The 22,532-nt window shown below is 40.7% G+C and overlaps 1 protein-coding gene across 7 annotated transcripts in view; it reads left to right on the top strand.

The window, feature by feature from the left end:
• The window catches only part of agap1 (ArfGAP with GTPase domain, ankyrin repeat and PH domain 1), a 759,171-nt gene that overhangs the window by 411,784 nt on the left and 324,855 nt on the right, over positions 1-22,532 (top strand). For all 7 annotated transcript variants that reach the window (XM_072578526.1, XM_072578525.1, XM_072578524.1 and 4 more), the window contains exon 4: positions 21,260-21,345. In XM_072578526.1, coding sequence (XP_072434627.1) covers positions 21,260-21,345 — 86 coding nt within the window. The remainder of the gene's footprint in view (positions 1-21,259; positions 21,346-22,532) is intronic.

The raw sequence follows: 22,532 nt of genomic DNA, 5'->3' as shown, positions 1-22,532 counted from the left end.
ACAGACCCAGAGTCCTCAATTGCTCCTTATATGACAAGCCCTTCACCTCTGGGATTATTCTTGTGAAACTCTTTTGGAACCCCCTCCAACGTCAGCACACTCTCCCTTCAATAAGGGTCCGAAAACTGCTCTCAGTACTCAAAATGCGGTCTAACCAGAGCCTTATACAGCTTCAGCAGTACATTTTTGTTCTTGTTTTCTAGCCCTATTGAAATGAGCGCCAACATAGCATTTACCTTCCTAACTGGCAACTGAATCTTGAGACCCTTGAACTTCAACTGGCAAGTCACTTCGTGCATCAGATTTCCAAAGCCTTTCCCCATTTAGAAAATACTTTGCACCTCTATTCTTCTAACCAAAATATTTAACCTCACACTTTCCCACATTGTATTCCATCAATCACTTCTTTGCCCAGAAGTGTTACACACAAAAAGTTGATTTCTCTTGATGCTGCCTGGCTTGCTGTGTTCTTACAGCATCCTGTTTACCTACCTTGGATTCCAGCATCTGTAGTTATTTTTGTCTTTCACTTACCTAGCATGTCCAAGTCTTCTGTAGCCTCCCTGTTTCCTCAGAACTACCTGTCTGTCCACATGTCTTGCGTCATCTGCAAGCTCAGCAACATGCTCTCAGTTGCTTCTTCCAGATAATTAACGTATAGCATGAATAGTTGTGGTATCAAAACTGCTGCCTGCGGAACTCGTCTAGTCACTGGCTGCCATCCTGAAAAAGATCCCTTTATCCCTATTCTCTGCCTTCTACGAGTCAGCCAATGCTTTTTTCCGTGCCAGTATCTTGCCCCTTGCACCATGGGCTATTGTCTTAGTTAGCAACTTCCTATCCGTCACCTTGCAAAAGACCCTCTGGAAATCCAAATAGATCACATCCACTGGCTATCCTTTATCTAACTTGCTCGTTACTTCTTCAAAGAATTCTAACAGATTTTTCAGGCATGACCTCCCCTTGGCAAAGCTGTGCTGATTCCACCTTAATTTAATTGCACTTCCAGCACTCTGCAGTCTCCTCCTTAATAAAGTCTGACCAAAACTGAGATCAGGCTTACCAGACTATAGTTTCCTGTCTAATGCCTCCATCCTTTCTTAAACAGGGGTGTTATATAAGCCATTTTTCAGTCCTCTGGGACCCTACTGAACAATCACCACCAATACCTTTACAGTTTCCTGAAGAAAGGTTGCACCTGAAGAGTTGACTTCTCTACCTCCTGATGCTTCCTGGCTTGCTGTGTTCTTCCAGCCTCCTGCTTGACCATCTTGGATTCCAGCATCTGCAGTTTTTTTGCCTCTATAGTCTCCTCAGCTATTCCCTTCAGAACTTTACAGTGTAGTCCATCTGGTTTGGGTGATTTCAGATTTTTCAGCTTCTCCAGCCCCTTCTCCTTAGTGATGGCCACTGCACTCACCTCTGCCCCCGACTCTCTTGAAGTTCTGGTATGTTGCTGGTGTCTTCTACTTTGAAAACTGATATAAAGTATCTATTCAGTTTCTCTGCCATTTCTTCATTCCCCATTACTGCCTATGCAGCCTCATTTTCCAGTAACCCAATGTTTATTCCAGCCTCTCTCTGACCTTTCAGAAAATCGTGTATAAAAAGTTGCAAATTTTGTGTATTCTCATATTTCATTCCTCCTCCCCCCCCCCCAGTGCTTTTTAGTTACGGTCTGACTTTTAAAGGCTTCACGATCTTCTGACTTCCCACTAATCTTCACATTGTATGAAGATTACTTTTATGCTCATTTAAGGTGCAAGTGCAACAGGCTCTTACAAATAATGAGGCAGTCATGAGGCACTGTGCTGTTTGTGTGAAGCAGGTAGTGAAGTGACATAAATAGTTTGACAAATTCTGGAGATTTGCAGTTCATAACATATTGCTGTACCTGCTAGCTTATACTTGAGTTGCAAGTGGCAGTGGCATGAACAGTATTTACTGTCTTCCTTAATTGCTCTTAAAGCATTTTTTGTTTGTGTTGTTGTATGATACGACTGAGTGGTTTGATGGGCCTTTTCAGAGGTTCCTCTGGAATCATGTGTATGTCAGAAACTAGGAAGGATAGCAGATTTCTTACTCCAAAAGGGTATGAGTGAAATCAGTTTAGATTATACAGCACTTAGATAGTTTTATGATCATTCGTAGAATTAGTAGAATTTTATTCCAGACTAACTACATTAAATTTTAAAATCACACAACACCAGGTTATAGTCCAACAGGTTTATCTGGAAGCACTAGCTTTCGAAGCGCTGCTTCTTCATCAGGTGGTTGTGAAGCAGGATCATAAGACACAGAATTTATAGCAAAAGATTACAGTGTCATGCAGCTGAAATGATATATTGAACAAACCTAGTTTAAATCTTTCATCTTCTGGAATGGGTTTGCTAGTTTCAGTTCTTTAATATGTAAATCCCAGAACTACTTTTAAGTTACATTCTTAAGATAACTCAAGGTTTTATAACAAAAGGTGCCATCTCAGCTCAGACAATGCATTAAAAGGTGTGAGGTTAAGTCTGTCCATATCCCAATCCTGAGTCAGACTGGTTCTACTTCTAAAGCAGAATTTACAAGATATTACATGGTTTGACTGCCTGTAGGTTATGCATTTTTTGAGCAAATAGAATGTATATGTAAATATAATTCTACAAATATAAATTTATCCCATAAATTTATATGTGTTTGTGCGTGCAGGAGCGAGACACACATATAAGTTTATGGGATAAATTTATATTTGTAGAATTATATTTACATATACATTCTATTTGCTCAAAAAATGCATAACCTACAGGCAGTCAAACCATGTAATATCTTGTAAATTCTGCTTTAGAAGTAGAACCAGTCTGACTCAGGATTGGGATATGGACAGACTTAACCTCACACCTTTTAATGCATTGTCTGAGCTGAGATGGCACCTTTTGTTATAAAACCTTGAGTTATCTTAAGAATGTAACTTAAAAGTAGTTCTGGGATTTACATATTAAAGAACTGAAACTAGCAAACCCATTCCAGAAGATGAAAGACTTAAACTAGGTTTGTTCAATATATCATTTCAGCTGCATGACACTGTAATCTTTTGCTATAAATTCTGTGTCTTATGATCCTGCTTCACAACCACCTGATGAAGAAGCAGCGCTTCGAAAGCTAGTGCTTCCAGATAAACCTGTTGGACTATAACCTGGTGTTGTGTGATTTTTAACTTTGTCCACCCCAGTCCAACACTGGGTCCTACAAACCATAAATTAAATTCTCCCTTTTGCTATAGTGGGATTTATCACTGGATGTCACTGGAGCATTAGTTCAAGCCTCTCTGAACTTTGGAAACTATTAAAACACTTACTTTTGCAGCAAGATCTGGTCTGTACGTGGTGAGTGAATTAAGAGATGTTAACAGCATAATTACATAATGTAAATGTTATCAACACCATTGAGCTGTTACTGTTTTTCTTCTGCTTCACTACTGAAACACACACACACATTTACTCAATTAACACTCAACGTTAAACCATAATTTACTTCATTTGGTGATGTCTGGACACAGTTGTTTTTAGTGTTGTGAAATAATGTGTTAAGGGATTGTGACAGAACCTCCCAGTGCTTTCGAAGAGCACAAAGGATTTTTAAAAAAATCTTCATACAATAAGAGTGAATTATACTAAGTTTGAAGTGTAGCATCCATCCCACTCAACACTGTTATTTCTTGATTCACCCTTAACTGCATTACAATTCTCTAAGATAGTGTTCATCTGCTTTCCGTGAATGCCTAATTTACTACTTCCCTTTGTTGGTCGTTATGCTTTAGATGTCTTGATGCCAAACTCTGAAATTTTCTCCGTAAACCTCTTCCTCCAATATGTTTTTTAAAGAGGTTTCTTGAATGCAAGCTCTTTGACCAAGCCTTCATCTGAGCTAATATCCCCTTCCACAGCTCAGTGTCACTTTTTCTGGCACAGCTTCTTAAAAAAAACCTTGGAATGTGTTACGATAATAAAGATGCTGTTTAAATGCAGTTTGTTGTTGAGATTCTGTATGGAAATTATTCAAATCTTTGTTATTAAATTGCCTGAATAATTGAATAAAATGTATTGTTGGATACTTGGAGCTACTGAGCAAAATGATGCATCATCCTTAAACTGTGACAGTTTAAATGGTGCATTTTCTCAACAGCGTTGGACTCAGTCCCCTTCTGCTGTTGACTTGAGGTAACGAACCAATCTATTGCTTGCAGCAATCATTGTTTAACCAAAAAAAAATTGGAAGTAAATGAGTATTTCAAGCATTTCCTGTTTTTAATTGAAGAATATTAATGTTCATTTGTCAGTTTTTTTTTCAGATTTACTGATGTAGGGGACACGGTTCTCATGATTTTGCATAACTTAATTTGTTTGCCAAATTTGTTTGGTTGCATCTACAAGATACCTTGGCATGTTGAATAACCTATGGAGTGGTTGTCATGTATTTCACTGTGGAGACTTTGTTTCTGGTATTCAGTTACAGTATGTGCGGTATGTGCAGTGACGCATGTCCTACAGATGTTTGATTATTGTGCATGTGTTTGTAATTGCTAAACTGAGATTTTGATTGTTGGCACATTACTTTCCTGGTCATGTTTTTTATAAAGCACTGTTGTTTGACATACTAGGCTTTATACTAAGCCATAAATTCTCACAATCACAGCACAGAAAGGTGTTCAGCCATCGTGCCTGTATTTCCTCATTGAAAGAGATTTGCTGTACCATATCCCTTCAAAATCCTCTTTCTTAACTATCAATCAGTTAAGTCGGCTTCCACTATCCTTTAAAGGAATGCATCCTGAATCACACTAAATGTCATTCCTCCCTGCTTTTTCACTTAATTATCATAAGTCTGTATGTTCTGGTTACCAGTTCCTATAATTGTGGAAGCAATATGTTCACGCTTAAAAGTTACATGATCCAGCATGACTTTGGATGAGGTGGTGCAGTAAGTTATTGTGGCAATTGTAGGATTAAATGAAGAAATGCCCGAATCTATACTGCAATTTGAGAAGGCTTAGGGCCTCTCCATCTTTAATTCCTTTCATTTGAACGCAAGAGAAAGATTCTTCAACTTTTAGCCAATTCTTTAACAATCACTTCAGACTGATGTTATATTTTCTGTAGTAACAGTGATGCCCTGTGGGGATGTCAGAGATTCCAATTAGGGAGCATTCCAGTTGATGAGGTTGAGAGATAATGCAGATTCTACTATTTCTACTTTATCTATATTCGGCCTATTGCTTTAGTTGTGGGTATGTTTGCTGAACTGGGAAGTTGATTTGGAAATGTTTCATCCCCTATCTAGGCGATATCTTCAGTGCTTTGGCGTCTCCTATGAAGTGCTGCTGTATTTGTCTTCTGGAATTTATTTGTTTCCGTTCCTGCTGCTTCTGGTTGTTGGTTCCAGTTGTTTATTGTAGCGGCCGGTATTTTGGGTTGAGGTCTATGTGTTTGTTGATGATGTTCATGTATGAGTGCCATACTTCTAAAAATTCTCTGGCTGGCCTCTGCTTAGTTTGTCCTATGATCGCTGTGTTATCCTAGTCACAATAGTGGCCCTGTCATCTGTGTGTCTGGCTAAGAGGGACAGCTGGTTGTGTGGTTAGTTGGTGTTCATGGATGCAGAGTGCTAGTTGTCTTCCTGTTTCCCCTATATAGTGTTTTATGCAGTCTTTGCATGGAATCTTGTAAGCTATGTTAGTCTCACACATGGTGGTTTTAGGGTCTTTTGTCCTGGTGAGTTGTTGTCTGATAGTGACTGTCGGTTTATGGGCTGTCATGGATCCCAGTGGGCGGCAAAGTCTGGCTGTTAGTACCAAGGGCATTTTTTGTGCAAAGTAGCATGGCTAGTGTGTTAGATTGTGGCATATCCTCATCAGGTTATTTATTTGCTAAGCATCTGCGGATGATGTTGCGAAGGTAGCCATTCTTGATGAAGACTCTGTAGAGGTGTTTTTCTTCTCTTTGCAGGTTGGGAGTGCTGTCATGTGTTATAGCCCTTTTGAACAGGGTCCTAATGCAGCTTCTCTTGTGTGTGTTCAGGTGGTTGGTGTTATAGTTCAGGATCTGGTCCGTGTGTGTGGCTTTTCTGGACACTCCTGTAGTGCATTCACCATTCTGTTCTTTCTGCCATCACCTCCAGGATTGGGAGTTGGTGGTTGTTTTTTTTTCCTCTTGATCCCTGTGAGCATAATGTTGATAATCTGGTGTGTTTTCTCAATTTCTGTTCTCTTAATGTTAACAAAAGTGTCAGATACAGACCACCAATCAACAACCCACAAGAAGTGTTTGGATCAGATTTGTGGGAGGGCTGTTTGTTCCAGTCTTTGCATCACTCCTTCAGCTATGACCCCAGAGGTGGTTGCTCCCATTGATCTGTTCATATATTTGGTTGTTGATTGTGAAGTGCATCATCAAGCACATCGAGTAATTTGGGTACATCGTCCTTGTTGGTAGGTTCCCTGTTGTGTCCCGAATTCCCAATTCCGCTGAATCTCCTTTCAGGATGACCAGTTCCACCACAGAAAACAACAGTTGGCCTCCTTTTAGAGACCGAAATTTCCCCTCCCGTGTGATTGAAGATTCCCTCCTATGCATCTCATCCATGTCCCGCACCTCTGCCTGCGAACTCCACTCCTCCAACTACAACAAGGACAGAACCCTCCTTGGTCCTCACCTTCCACCCCACCAACCTTGGCTAAAAAGATATTTCCGTTTTTAAGAGTTCGTTTGCCAGTTTATGTAATGGACTTCCTGGAAGTGCCAAAATGGGTCTAAGTGGTATGTCTACTTTGTGTCCCTTGGGTAATCAGTAAAATCTTGGTGTGTTGTTGCTTTCTGGTTTTATCCTTTGTAGGTCAGTCCTGATTATCAGCCCTTTTTTTTTGTAGGTTCCTTAGTGTGTTGTTTATTCTATTGGTTAGCTGTAATGTAGATAGGTGTAGGTATCTGCAAATAGTTTCTCTGCTTTCCGAATATATTCAGTCTTGTCTGTATTAACCGTCATTCTGCCTTAATCTGCTGATACTATGATTCTTGTCCTTTTTGAGTCTTTTAGGGCTCCTCTCTGGTGTTGAGGTTGTTCATTTGCCTTTTCTTTGTTAGTTTGTCTGACTGCTTGCTGTGTCTCTTCGGTTAGTCCATTAGTTCTGAGCATACATTCTAGTGCAGTTAGGAAGTCTGTTGTCTTTGCATTCCTGTGGTTGTAGTTGAGTTGCTTGGCTTTTTCTGTGTCTGTGAGCTGTCTGTTGGAGAGGTTCTTTCCCAGGTGTCTGTCGTATTGTCTTTGCTGTTGTTGGCTAGCTTAGTCATTTTGTTTTGTATTGCCATTCTCTTTCTGTATTGGTTCTGTTCTGTCCTATGGTGATGGCCTGTTTGATTGTCGTGGTCTACTTCTGATTGGTTGCTTTTGAAATTAATGATTTTTGGCACACAAATGTTCGTCTGTACCTGTGTAGTCTGTTGTGTGAGTCCGTAATCATAACTTGGATCATCCTGAGACTGTTTCTCTTCTTGTGGGTTGTTGATTGGTGGTCTGTATCTGACAGGCTGTAGTACTTGATTCCTTCAGCATCCATATAGGAATCATAGTTGTTCTTAGGTAGTGCTTAGGTGGTTGGCACCAAATTCCCACTTCCTTGCTTGTCTTACCATGTCTCATCCTTAGATGTTCAAGATTTGCATAAAGATTTGTAGCTCAGGTGCCGGATGCCATACTTGTGGGTATGTTTGCTAAGCTGAGAAGTTGATTTGCAAACACTTATCCCCCTGTCCAGACCTAGACCCAAAATACCAGCCACCACAGCAAGTGACTGGAAGCAGCAGGAATAGAACCAAATAAATTCCAGAAGATACAGTACAGCAGCAGTTCACAGGAGGCTTCAAAGCACTGGTTATCAGTCCTTTTTTTTTTGTAGGTTGTTTATTCTGTTGATTAGCTAGACACCTAGACAGTGACAAAACACCTGCAAATCAATTTCCCAGCTTGGCAAACATATCCACATCTATGGCTACAAATCTTTACACAAACCTTGAATATTCTGCCAAGATTTATTGCTAACTTAGATTACCACATTTGAACTGCCCATTGAAAAATCATGAAACCGTGTGAAGCTGCTGGAATAAGTTTCCTCCTACACCAGCAAAAGCAGACACCAAAAGAACTGCAGATGCTGTAAATCAGAAACAGAAGTTGCTGGAAAAGCTCAGCAGGTCTGGCAGTATCCAGATGCTGCCATACCTGCTGAGCTTTTCCAGCAACTTCTGTTTTTGTCACTGTAAAAGCAAAATGGAGGGTTTCCTTCGCAACAAATGGTGAGCTGCAGAATAAAGCTTGAGGTTGAGATAATACTAAATTGGATTACGTATTATATAGCACGGTCTGCACCTTTAGTCAGGTTAGATGTATTGTCTTTCCCTGTTCCTTTTGTGTTAAACCCTTTGACTTAGTTTTGCACATAGGATTTGTACAATTAAGATTTGTAGTGGGAGGCAGAGCTGCAGGTAAGGAGACAGAAAGCCATGGGTATTTATTAAGAATGATGAAAACCGCACGTTATTTCCCTTCCTGATTCGAAAAATTGTATTTAATCATCATAAATCTTTCTTTAAAAGTACAGAAGCACATCCATTTCAGAGGTCCATATTTGTATTTTTTTAATAGTCTAAGCTCAAGAGGTATGTCCTCTTCTTGAAATAGTGAGCTAATTTGAGCATTTGCTACTGTGAGGAAGCTAGATTCCTGCCCCTTGCCCATTGCCCTCCCCCTACACCTGAAGGAATGATTAAGGCCCCCTTAATACATGTGCAGTGTTTCAGCACATGCCGATTATTCTTTGTAACCCTTGTGGGTAATGGGAGGCTGGTTTTGTAGCTGCAGCACCATCTGGGGTAAGATTGGATTACTCAACAGACTGCAGAACAAAACGTGGAACACACTCCATATGTGATTTTGGACCTTTATAGTCATTATCAGATGTACATATATTTGGAAAGGCAAGGACTGATTGGGGATAGTGAACATGGCTTTGTGCGTGGGAAATCATGTCTCACAAACTTGATTGAGTTTTTTGAGGAAGTAACAAAGAGGATTGATGAGGGCAGAGCGGTAGACATGATCTATATGGACTTCAGTAAGGCGGTCGATAAGCTTCCCAGTGGGAGACTGATTAGCAAGGTTAGATCTCATGGAATACAGGGAGAGCTAGCCATTTGGATACAGAACTGGCTCAAAGGTAGAAGACAGAGGGTGGTGGTGGAGGGTTGTTTTTCAGACTGGAGGCCTGTGACCAGTGGAGTACCACAAGGATCAGTGCTGAGTCCTCTACTTTTTGTCATTTACATTGAGTGCAAGAGGTACAGTTAGTAAGTTTGCAGATGACCCCAAAATTGGAGGTGTAGTGGACTGCGAAGAGGGTTACCTCAGATTACAAAAGAATCTGGACCAGATGAGCCAATGAGCTGAGAAGTGGCAGATGGAGTTTAATTCAGATAAATGCGAGGTGCTGCATTTTGGGAAAGCAAATCTTAGCAGGACTTATACACTTAATGGTAAGGTCCTAGGGAGTGTTGCTGAACAAAGAGACCTTGGAGTGCAGGTTCATAGCTCCTTGAAAGTGGAGTCGCAGGTGGACAGGATAGTCAAGAAGGCGTTTGGTATGCTTTCGTTTATTGGTCAGAGTACTGAGTACAGGAGTTGGGAGGTCATGTTGTGGCTGTACAGGACATTGGTTAGGCTACTGTTGGAATATTGCGTGCAATTCTGGCCTTCTTCCTATCGGAAAGATGTTGTGTAACTTGAAAGAGTTCAGAGAAGATTTACAAGGATGTTGCCAGGATTGGAGGATTTGAGCTATAGGAAGAGGCTGAACAGGCTGGGGCTGTTTTCCCTGGAGCGTCGGAGACTGAGCGGTGACCTGATAGAGGTTTACAAAATGATGAGGGGCATGGATAGGATAAATAGGCAAAGTCTTTTCCCTAGGGTCAGGGAGTCAAGAACTAGAGGGCACAGGTTTAGGGTGAGAGGGGCAACATACAAAAGAGACCTAAGGGGCAACTTTTTCATAAAGAGATTGATACGTGTATGGAATGAGCTGCCAGAGGAAGTGGTGGAGGCTGGTACAATTGCAACATTTAAGAGTCATTTGGATGGGTATATGAATAGGAAGGGTTTGGAGGGATATGGGCCAGGTGCTGGCAGGTGGGTCTAGATTGGGTTGGGATATCTGGTCGGCATGGATGGGTTGGAATGAAGGGTCTGTTTCCGTGCTTTATATCTCTATGCCTGTATGACTCTGAGTTATTTCTTAAAAAGAGTTTCTTTTTGTTTCTTGTTTTTCCTTAACCATTTAGATCTGAGATTCTTCACTCAAAGAACTGTGAATCATTCAGAGTCTGTACTGAAGAGCTGCAGATGCTGAGTCATTTTCTGTATTCAAGGCAGGTTGATGAAATTTTGGGTACAAAAGCATATGAAGGGATATATGGGTAATGGAGGCTGGTAGAGTGGAGATAGCAGATGGAAGATCTTAATGAATAGTAGAGCAGGGTTGAAAGATCCAATGGCACATGTGTTATGTCTCACTGTCACTGTCAGTATATCTTTTAAGAATCATGCTTATGATATTATCAATGTATCATAACATGTGTCCTGACAGTACAAATGTTGCAATCTTCATTTTAAGCTGGGGTAGCTTGAAGCATGATGCATAATATTCTCCATGACCAAATAGCCCCACACTAACTCCGACAGTTTGTGTGATCTATTGTTTGTTTATTGCAGTGAACTGTAATAAATGCTTGATTAGATTTTTCAATACCAGGTTACCCACATTCTATTTCTTGTGTCATGGGGAATAACATAAGAATTTTCACACCATGAATCTCTTTTGGATCCAAGATATACATTAGCTTTCTCCAGCTTCAATTTATGTTTTTGTTACTGCTTTTCTAAGTGAACATGACACTAAACCAGAAATGAAATTTCCCATCAGCAGATTGAATTGATTATAAGCCTGGATAAGAACCAGGTCTGACAACAACAACTTGCAGTTTTACAGTGTCTATAACCAACATAATTTACCAAGGTGCTCCATGGGCAGATGATGAAGACATCTATATATGTTAAAATGTGATATCCCCTGCACAGTAAACGAATAGTTCAGGTGGTGAAAGCTTGGTTAAAGAGGTAGCTGTTAAGAAGCCTCTTCAAGGAGGCAAAAGAATTAGAGGTATAGGGAGGAAATTCCAGAGCTCAGAGTAGACTGCTGTAAGGAGATGGCTGCTATTGGTGAGGCAGTGAAAATTGGGGACGTGCAAAATGCCAAATTGGAGAAATGCAGACATTTTGAAGAGTTGGAGGGTTAGAGATGATTGCAGTTATTAAATAGAAGTGAGTCATAGAGGGATCTATGTGACTTGTGACTGTAAAGACCATCATTATGAATCATGTAGCAACAAACCTAGCAGTACATAACGGGATTGTTGAAGCTGAGCTTTGTGTAACCTACTCAAAGCATACTGTTCAAGCGTTGCTATGCCAACAGAATCGTGGCATTTACTCTCGGATTACATCTTAGAGTAAAGCTTATGAAATGAAATGAATTGAAAATAGGCTTTCATAAAAATTGACAATACTAATTCTTTTTCATGCGTAAAATAAAGGGACACAGATGCTTCAAAATAAAATGTAAACATAGCCAAAAAATCTTGCCATCAATCCCAAAGCTATTAAACAGCATTAAAGTGGAAGCTGGCATTGTATTTTTTGAAACCTTTCTGAATTTGAAGTATACCTTCTAAACTCACCTGTTCAGTGCTGTAATAGTGGCTGTATTTAATGAATGTTTAGAGAGAGAAGGTTAAGTCACTTTCCATGGGTATTTGCCTGTCTTTCTTACCCTTATGATTTCATACTCACTCGATTATCTGTGTCAAATCACCTTGAGATGTAAAAACCAAAAGAACTGCAGATGCTCTAAATCAGAAACAAAAACAGAAGTTGTTAGAAAACCTCTCTGAAGAGAAATTAAAAGTAACATTTTGGGTCCAGTGACCCTTCTCAGGACTCTCAGCAACTTCTGTTTTTGCACCTTGAGGTGTAGTTGGACTGCAGTGAAGTGCTTGGATTAAAGGTAGACAAAATTTAGCCAATGTTCTGCTCTTAATCTTGAATGAACATTGCTAGGAAATTTGGATCAATAGAGCTTGCATGTACAGGACCAGAAGGTGATATCTGTGTAGTTAAGTAACCTGCTGGCATTTATGTCTTATATGCGCATGTAAACAATGGTGAGGTATTGATGCCACTGTTCAGAAAACCTTCAGGGAGTGGAAGGAGAAAACTGAGAAAGAATGAAAACTTTGATTTATTTAGTGCTCTTCATGAGCTTGGGTCCCAATTTTCACTACTGTCACAATTAGAAATGCGACCTTCGTGCAGGTAATGATAGTGCTTCTAATGTAAGGGGTACTGGAGTATGCTTCTTTTCTGATATATATTACTATCAATGACATTGGCACTGTGACAGGCTCCTTGTACAGATCAGATGCAAAAACAGTATGTATAAAATAATTTGAATGAACAGATGGAGGCAGCACATTCCAGATCATCATAATATGCTGCTCAACAAAATCTCCTCATCTGCGACTTGATTCTTTTTCCTATTACCTTGAATCTGTCCCTTCTGGTTACTGATCCATCTAGTGAAAACAGCTTTTCCCTATCTGGTTTATTACGAATTGATCTAGTTTTAAATGTCTATCTAAAATCTCCCCTTATTAACCTTCTTTACTTTAAGGAGACAAATTCTTCTTATATTGCTCCATATCTTAGAGACTAAAAACAAGATCTGTAAGATTGAAGGATCACTGCCAGATCCCCTTAAAGCAGACACTGTAGATGCATCATATTTTAATGATGTCCCTCACTTTCCTCCCCCACCCCCCCACTCTGTTCCTAATGATTGCTTTTGCTTCATTGTGCTGTTGCTAAAGTACTAGCAATTCTCAAGCACTTAACCCAAGCAGTCATTCTTTGAATGTGAGCCAATTTGCTGTAGAGTGTGTTGTATCCAGGATAGATCCCGGATTCACCAGATGTCCTCTCATTTCACAGTGGCAATATTGGATAATGATCAGAAGCCAACCCACTGAGACTTGAGCACTTAACCCTTACAAAGGAGGCTGTGAATTATGGGAGTCAAATGTTTAATTAAAACTGGTGCATCTTACACTGTATAAGTTTCTGCTTTTCACAAACCAAATATTCTAGCAGGGGAATGGTTAACAGCCCATTATTTTCTTTTTTTACCCTCAGTATGCCTGGCATTGTGAACTGCATTCAGCAATAATTTCACCCTGGCAGACTGGACTGCGAACTCTCAGTTCCTGCATGCAGGCTGCTGACATATGGCACAGACATAATCTGCATCAGCCCCCATTCTAGGGGCATTGGCCCTAATTCTGGCATGTGTGCAAGAGATTCATTTGCACTGTTTTGCAATTCTCCCCAGTGTAAGCATGTAATTTTATGCTTAGTAGAAAAGAGTTTTCAGATATTTTGTATAGCACCATCGACTTCTGTTAGGGAATGCAGTGACCTTCCTGGAATGAAATCCATTTCTAACATTCTGTCTGAATGTAACTTCCACAGAACCTTGAGTTACAAATGTAGTTTTACATGGCAGCACTTGATTCCGCCATGTGATAGGGAAGAGGCTTAAGGCCATTTTTTTTGATAGATCAATCAGAACAGTTCAGGTGTTACTGAAAAATGGTTCTGTGAAAATGGTTTAGTTGAACAGGGGCAGACCCAGGCTGGAGTGTTTATTTTTAGCTGTTATGCAGCAGGGGTCAAAATAACTTTTCTGTTATGAAGAAAAACACCTTTGACCACAGGTCCATCAGGAAGTGGTCAGCACATAGTGTCCTTGCGACCCTTCGGAAAAAGGAGAGGGTGGATCCTATCGAGCAGACTGTCAAAGTCATTTGGCAGAATGCCTCATCACCAGAACTTTCTAACGAGCACCAAGACATGGCTTGTCTGGTGGTGAGAAGGGCTCTGCCTGTGAGATCCTTTATGCACGCCTGGACTCTCTGCCACACCGCACGCTGCCCTCCCCCCGGCTGCGGGGGGGACGAGACTGTCACACATCACCTTCTGGATTGTGCCTATGCAGAAGAAGTCTGGAGAAGAATGCAGTGGGCTTTGTCAAGGTTCGTCCCAAGAAGCGCTGTGACACGGGACTCCGTGCTCTACGATCTGTTCCCCGGGATGCACACCGAGACGAACATCAACAGGGTGAATGACGCTCACTGGGCGGTCCGAAACTTGTTGATCTTCCAGCTGAAGGAGTTGACCCCGACTGAGTGTTGCAGACTGGCACATTCCAAGGTCCAGGACTACGTGTTGGGGCAGCTGCTGCCAAGGTGCGGTGGGGAAAAACCACTGTGTAACATCTGCCTGCCTAAGAAGGTCACCCAGTCATTTAGGCTACACTGACACCTAGCAGAAGAGCTGGATAGTAAATGTACAGGCTTGTATATATGAAAAATAAATTTCGATGTCTGTATGTAAAGCAATGTAATGTGTGCACAAGAATGGCATGACCGATTGTATAGAGATCCAAATAATTTTATGAATAAAGTATATTTTTGAAATTAAAAAAACTTTTCTTTCCAAGTTCTCTTGAGATTTTCTCAAGGACTACTACTTGATTTTTGAGGGTGACTTTTTGGTTTTCGGGGTACATTTTCATTATCACTAACTCATTTTATAAATAATACAGTCACATAGTAGCAATATCTTCTTTTTTCCTGACATATGGGATATTTGCATTTCTACGCAAGCCGAATTAAAATTATTTATCAATTATCGATCCTCAATTATCAATTTTCAATTAAAGTTAAAGCCACAGAATACAAGGCATGCATTATTTCCTAGACACATTAGCATTTAAATTAGGTCAAGATAGCCTTTGATTTATTATTCAAAATAGTTGACATTACTATACACACACCACGCTACCATTCTAAACACACCTTCTGCAAATTACAAAGGCTATAGCTGAAAAGTTTCCATTGCACATGCACAAAGCTGGAATATTTTAATCAGAATCTGTTTGCTGCATCAAGTTCCAATCTCCATTTGTATTTACCAATTGACAGTGTTTGTTACTGTAGACTCCACTAATTTTTTCCAAGAACTAATAGTACAGGAGACTGGAGCTACTAGTGTAGTAACTCCTGAACTTAGGCAGCCCTAAACTAGAGATTCTACATTCATTTGCAAGAAATCAATTATCTCAGAGTTGAGGTTTCTTCCGTATCAGCTGAGTATTCCTTTGTTGACAGTTTTAAAATTGTTCTCTCTGCAGTACAACCTCCCTCCTCCAACTGCCCCCCATGCCCACAAGCCTCCTTTCCTCTCATCTCATATATAGCTTCCTTCTACCATATTGCTCTCGCTGTAGCCCCCACTCCAGTATTGCAGTCTCACCACTTGCAGTTTCCTTCCTCAATACTCTTGCAGCCACTGCTACTTTTGCCAAGAACCAGCAGGAGGTCCTTACATTTAAGCCTGCACACAATACCCATATCTTGGTCAATGGCAGTTCTCACCAGCTGTGTGCAAACCTTCTTTTCCCCCCATCGCCCCATACCTGACTCCCAGTGACTTCCTTACGACTAGAACCATGGGTTTGCTATCCACATTGTTGTCAGCAATAAGTTCTGGGGAGATCCATCCTGAGACTGGACGAACTGTCCTCACCATTTCTACCTGTTCCATTCAAGGGAATGATTTTTCTCTTAATTTTCACAGTCAATTTGAGGATATTTGTGGGTGAATCCATCTGCCACCTCCTTATGTATCTTTGGCGTAGTCCTTCAAGGAAGAAATTGGGCTGTTCACTTAAGAACACACCAGTCCTTAAGATGTGAGAAAGTTGGCAAATTGTTAGCTCTGTTGGCGGAAGCTGTGAGCAGCTCAGACAAAGCCTGCGGTCAATAGTGCTTCAGTACAGCTCAGTTAGTGAGGCTTGAAAAGCCAATGCAACTGAGCAAGATTAGAGTTCAGGGAAAACACGAAGACAGATCTACTTTGATGAACGTGGCAAACATCTGGAGTTGTGCTGGCTAAGTACTGGAGTCAAGTTATATAGTGCCTTTGAAGCAGTAAAACAAAGATGTTATTATTGACACAGGCATGGAGCAATGTAAAGAAATATTAGAACATTGATAAAAAGACTGGTAGGAGAGGAAGGTTTTAAGGATTGTCTTAAAGAAAGAAAGGGGCAGAGGTTCAGGGAAGGAATACAGAACCTTTGAATCTGAGTCAGCCTTGGCCATGGTGAAATTTGAACCAAAGAATGCGAAATTTTAAAAATTGCTTAACCTGAAGCCAGTTTAGATCTCAGCACAAAGGTGATGAATATATAGGACTTGGTGAGAGTTACTACAGAGGCACTTCATCAAATGAAGATGCTGAGTTGCTATTCACTCCAAAGCAGTTTGTTTTGATCAATTCCAGATTGTATTCTGAGTTGACAAAAGTGATGGTTTTCCTTCATGAATACCAATGCCCTTTGGAGAGCTACTGCTACTTCTGTATAGCTGTCATTGCTATCTGTGACACTTGGAGAAGCAGAATGAAAAAAAATTGAATGAGGATGTTCCCATTCAGGAGTGAGGAGGTTCACTTCTCCATGTAAAACAGTGATTGTATCTGTCTGAATTGACCAGTAATGCTCATATAGTCCAACCAGGAAACCCAATCATGGAAGCTGGTACATAAGTATTACCTTGTATCCCGCTAATGTGAACAGCAGTTTTCCTCTGACTCATCACCCTCAGGAACTGTCGCACTCTGCCACTTCTCATTAGCTCTTTATGTGCACAGCCTGGCTTTTAACGTTTTGTTTGAAAGTTTTGATAAGTTTGCGTCACCTGCATCACAATGCTCGGCGACTGTATCACTTCACCATTACTCCAACTTGTATTGAGCCAAACACTATGGCAGCTCTCCCCCTGTAATTTGATTGCCTTTACCTAAATGCCACTGCAATGTGGACAGTTTGTGCCAATTTGATGTTTAGTCAGCCTGTTCCCACCTGCTTATTCACTGGTTGTAACTTATAACTTTCACCATTCATTGGAGATTTGAGGACACAATACTCTTTTAGATTTTTCAGACTGGAGGTTGTGACCAGTGGAGTGCCACAAGGATCGGTGCTGGGCCTCTACTTTTTGAAATTTACATAAATGATTTGGATACAAGCATAAGAGGTACAGTTAGTAAGTTTGCAGATGACACCAAAATTGGAGGTGGACAGCGAAGAGGGTTACCTCAGATTACAAAAGGATCTGGACCAGATGAGCCAATGAGCTGAGAAGTGGCAGATGAAGTTTAATTCAGATAAATGCAAGGTGCTGCATTTTGGGAAAGCAAATCTTAGCAGGACTTATACACCTTAATGGTAAGGTCCTAGGGAGTGTTGCTGAACAAAGAGACCTTGGAGTGCAGGTTCATAGCTCCTTAAAAGTGGAGTCGCAGGTAGATAGGATAGTGAAGAAGGCGTTTGGTATGCTTTCGTTTATTGGTCAGAGTACTGAGTACAGGAGTTGGGAGGTCATGTTGTGGCTGTACAGGACATTGGTTAGGCCACTGTTGGAGTACTGTGTGCAATTCTAGTCTCCTTCCTATCAGAAAGATGTTGTGAAATTTGAAAGGGTTCAGAAAAGATTTACAAGGATGTTGCCAGGATTGGAGGATCTGAGCTACAGGGAGAGGCTGAACAGGCTGGGGCTGTTTTCCCTGGAGCGTCGGAGGCTGAGGGGTGACCTTATAGAGGTTTACAAAATTATGAGGGGCATGGATAGGATAGATAGGCAAAGTCTTTTCCCTGGGGTCAGGGAGTCCAGTAATATAGGGCATAGGTTTAGGGTGAGAGGGGAAAGATATAAAAAGACCTAAGGGGCAACGTTTTCACACAGAGGGTGGTACGTGTATGGAATGGGCTGCCAGAGGATGTGGTGGAGGCTGGTACGATTGCTACATTTAAGAGTCATTTGGATGGGTATATGAATAGGAAGGATTTGGAGGAATATGGGCCAGGTGCTGGCAGGTGGGACTAGATTGGGTTGGGATATCTGGTTGGCATGGACGGGTTGGACCGAAGGGTCTGTTTCCATGCTGTACATCTCTATGACTCTATATGAGAAATTTTACGCATATTGATGTGTGGAAGAATGCTTAAAGAAGAACAGATGTGTTTACAAGGATGGCTTTTTATTTTTTACTGTCTGTGAAAGTATCACTATTGGGGCAGAACTTGGATAAAAGATAACTACTTGCATTAAATTTTCTGTATCAGGACACAGGGGTGTCCTGGTATTCCCAGGGGTGCCCTATGTTTTTCAGTACCCTCAAGATATTCTCATATCAGTGTATTGGCAAGCGCAATGAGAGTCACAAAGTGTGTATGGTTGGCTGCTTCAGGAATGTACATAGGAAGTTTAGAGCTATTGTTATGTGCTATTAGGATGATTGATGCTAAAGTCTCTGACTGACGTAAATCTAACAAATGTCAAACTTTTATTGAGTAAAAGCAAGTGTCGTAAAAGGAAGAGTCAGGCCAATTAGGGACCACAAAGGGGATTTACACATGAAGGCAAGAGGTCTTTGGAGAGGAGTTAAATTAACACTTCGCTTCTGTCTTCACTAATGTGACAGAAGTTGCCCAGATCATGGTGACAAAAGAGGAAGTTTAGCAATTAGAAGAGTTTAAAATTGGTGAGAAGGAGGATTGCAAAAGCTGTCAATATTTAAATTTGACAAGGCACCAGGACTGGATTAGTCTCACCCAAGGATACTGAGGGAAGTGAAAGTACAAATCACAGTAATCTTTCAATCTTCCTTGGTTTCAGAGGGTGGTGCTGGAGAAGTGGAGAATTGCAGGTTATCTACAGTTGTTCAAAAAGGTTGTAATGGTCAGCTCAGCAATTACAGAAGAGGTTTAACTTGAGTGATGGGGAAATGTCCAGAAATCATTATCTAGGATAGAATTAACAGACACATGGAAAAAATATGGGTTGATTGTGAAAAGTCATCATATATTTTAAAAAAGAAAATCATGTGCACTTAACTTGCTGGAGCTTTTTGTACAGATAAGAGAGGGTTACTAAAGGCAAGGCTCTTCAAGTGGTGTGCGTAGACTTCCAAAAGGTGTTTGATACAGTATCAAGCAACGGTTTTTTGAGAAGTTGTGAGTGATGAAATAAAGGGACAGTAGCAACATGGCTGAAGAATAGGAAACAGAGTAATAGTTAATGGGTAGTTTCAAGGCTGGAGAAGGGCTCATAGTAGAGTTCCCTCCAGTCGGTATTGGGACCATTGCTTTTCTCAATTCATATCTAAATGATATAGATTTGTGCAGCTGACACGGGATTTGGAAAAATTGTAAACTGTGAGCAGGACAGTGTAGAACTTCAAAAGGACATTGAGAAGTTGGTAAATAGGGTGGAAAGGGGACTGATGAAGTTAGATGCATAGAGATGTGAGGAATTGGAGGGATGCAGTTGCCTGGAGGGACTGCAAAGGAAGTCCACCAGGATGTTGGCTGGAATGGAGCATTTCAGCCATGAAAGGCTGGAAAAGCTCGAGTTTTATTTCTGTGGAGCAAAGAAGATTGAGGGGAAATCTGATTAGAGGTGGATAAGATTATGAGGTGCATGGGCAGGTTAAGTAGAAAGCAGCTGCTCCTCTTTGTCGTAGGGTCAGCAACAAGGGAGCATAATTTAAAACTGAAAAGCAAGAGATATGAGGCAAAATGTTTCCACCCAGAGGTGTGGTGGGAATCTGCAAAGCACTGTCTGGGAGGGTAGATGATGCAAGAAACCTCATAACCTTTTAAACAAAAGTTGAAGTGTCATAACATGCAAGACTGTGTCTTGTGTAAGAAAGTGAGACTCATGTCAGTAGTCGTCTGTTTCTGGTGATATAGATTCCATGGGCTGAAAGGCCTCTTCTGTACTGTATGGCTCTATGATACCATTTGGTGTAAAGAATGTGGAGAGGCTATATCAAGTAAAGAATATTACTGTCACCGGTGTGCAAAAACATTTGAGTCTCGAGAGTGTAGATGCATAACTGTTTATTGAGGCAGGATAAATGGAGAAAACTGATAGTAAAGCAGTCAGTATTTTAGGCTTCATAAGTAGAGACATAGAGTACAAGAGCACAAATATTATGCTGAACTTGGATAGTACACTAGTTAGACCTCTGTTGGAGCATTGTGTACAGTTCTGGGCAACACCATTGAGGAATGTTGTGATGCATGAGAGAGAATGCACTAGAGGTTTATGAGAATGATTCCAGGGATGAGAAACATCAATTAAGAGATTACATTGAGAAGTTGTGAGAACTTCTCGGAAAGAGGAAAGTTGAGGGAAAATTCGATAGAAGATTTCAAAATCATGAAAAACTAGTTAGAATAAACGTAGAGAAACTGCTCTTGTAAAAGGATCAAGCATCAGAGGATACAGTGTATTTTGGTTAAAAAAGGCAAATGCAAGGTGAGAAGAGATTGTTTTCCACACATTGAGTAATTAGGGTCTGGAATGAACTGCCTGGAAATGTGCTTTATTGGAGGCATTCAAGAGAGCACTGGCGATGATTTGAACAGAAGTAATGTATAGGATGATGATGTAAAGACGGCAAATTGATACAAAGTTAAAGTGCTCAGAGAGCCGGTGCAGACATGATCGGTCAAATGGATTCCTCCTGTACCATAATAATTTAGTGATTCGTTATCATGGTTGTGAAGCGTTGCTTCTATAAAATCCAAATAATGGTGTAAGGAGGGATAGCACAAATTTTGAACACATTTTGAATTGTATGTCCCAGCTTTAAGAGAGCCATAAATTCAACTTGCTTTTTACCAAGAATATCTGCTTGTGGGCTTCACAATGGCCCACTCATCATTATATACGTTATAGGTTCTTCGATATATGTTTGTGAAAACTTTTTGTCTAATTCACCTGTAGATGTTGGTCACATCACGATTTGTCTGTCTCTTCTCAGCCATTGTCAACAGTCTGTCTGTGTTACCAAGAACATCCATCCTTTGCTAGTGTAGAGTATGTGCGCCCTGTAGTTGGTATTACCTTTACCTTGTGCCTTTTCCTGACCTGTCTGCTGTCAGCCATATTTTGCCCATCTCAGTAACCTGTTTCTGCGATAGGTGGACGCTTTAAGAAGGAGATCGTGGTGGACGGCCAGAGTTATTTACTGCTGATCAGAGATGAAGGAGGGCCTCCAGAGGCACAGGTAGGTACTGCAGTGGACGAGTTGCTCTGTTGTTAAAAATACATGCAAAGAAACACCGTAGTGCAGGAATGGGAACTGTATTAGTGCATTTGTTTAAAATTGCTGCTGTCGTCATTTGTAAAGGAAGAATAAAGTCTATTATAACTTGTGATAATGGATCAAAATGAATTATCCCAATACAGTGGATTAAATTTCTTATTTAAATAATTTATGATTAGCATTGGATCTTATTGTTACTAATTTTGGTTTGTAAAAAAGGGCACTACTATGGGGATCAGGATGCATCTGGTATTGGAATAAGTCAAATTACTGAAATTCCATCCATTTGACACTATGGTCAATCATTTACTGTACCTAACATCACTTGTTTTATTACTGGGTTTATTGAATTGGGTGGCTTTTTCAATCATTCAAATTTGCTGCTTTGGAATCTACATTGAATCCTGATCTGGCCTCTGATGGTCTAGATTTAAGAGCTTTTTGAACCGATAGATAACTCTGTGATGATTTGGAGGCAAATTTAGGATTGTTTATGCCCTTGTCTTGTACTGACCTGGGAATTACATTTGTAACTTATTAACCCAGTGAGCAGTAAAACTAACTGATGATCAGTTCTCAGGAGAGCTTGTTAAAAAGCCTAGATTTTAGATAGTGCAATTGGCTCACTTCTGTGGGTCTGTGGACAGGTATTCATCTTTTAAGGCGTAAAAATCAACAGTGGGTGTCTTTTGGAAAAATTGAAGAGTCAGTGACATGGGGAAAATTAAAGTAATGACAAATTTCAAAAGTTGGTGAAACAAGAGATCCTGTTGCTACAGTATGACACTTCAGTATATTTTTGAAGTGTGAACATTCCTTTTTCTTCCTGCTGTCTTAAGAGCCATTATCTTTCTTGACTGAACCTTGTTCCTGTTTCATCCTCTCTTTTCTCTGTCTTTGCTTTTTCCCTGCATGTTCTGTTTCCCCAGTGTTGTCTTACTGATGCCTATCTCCCCCTTTCTCTTGCTCCAACTTCACAGACCCTCCCCCCCCGCCCCCCCGTCTCTCTCTCTCTCTCTCTCTGTGTCTCTCTCTCTGTCTCTGTGTGTCTGTCTCTCTCTCTGGAACTGTCTCTGTCTGTCCTGTCTCTCGCTCTCTCAGTGTTTCTCTCTGTCTGTCTCTCTCTCTCTCTCTGTCTCTGTCTCTCT

The sequence above is a fragment of the Chiloscyllium punctatum genome, chromosome 10 (genome assembly GCF_047496795.1).
Source record: "Chiloscyllium punctatum isolate Juve2018m chromosome 10, sChiPun1.3, whole genome shotgun sequence".
Taxonomy (NCBI): domain Eukaryota; kingdom Metazoa; phylum Chordata; class Chondrichthyes; order Orectolobiformes; family Hemiscylliidae; genus Chiloscyllium; species Chiloscyllium punctatum.
Note: the sequence above shows the minus strand (reverse complement) of the source record. Positions and strands in the feature narration are given on the sequence as shown.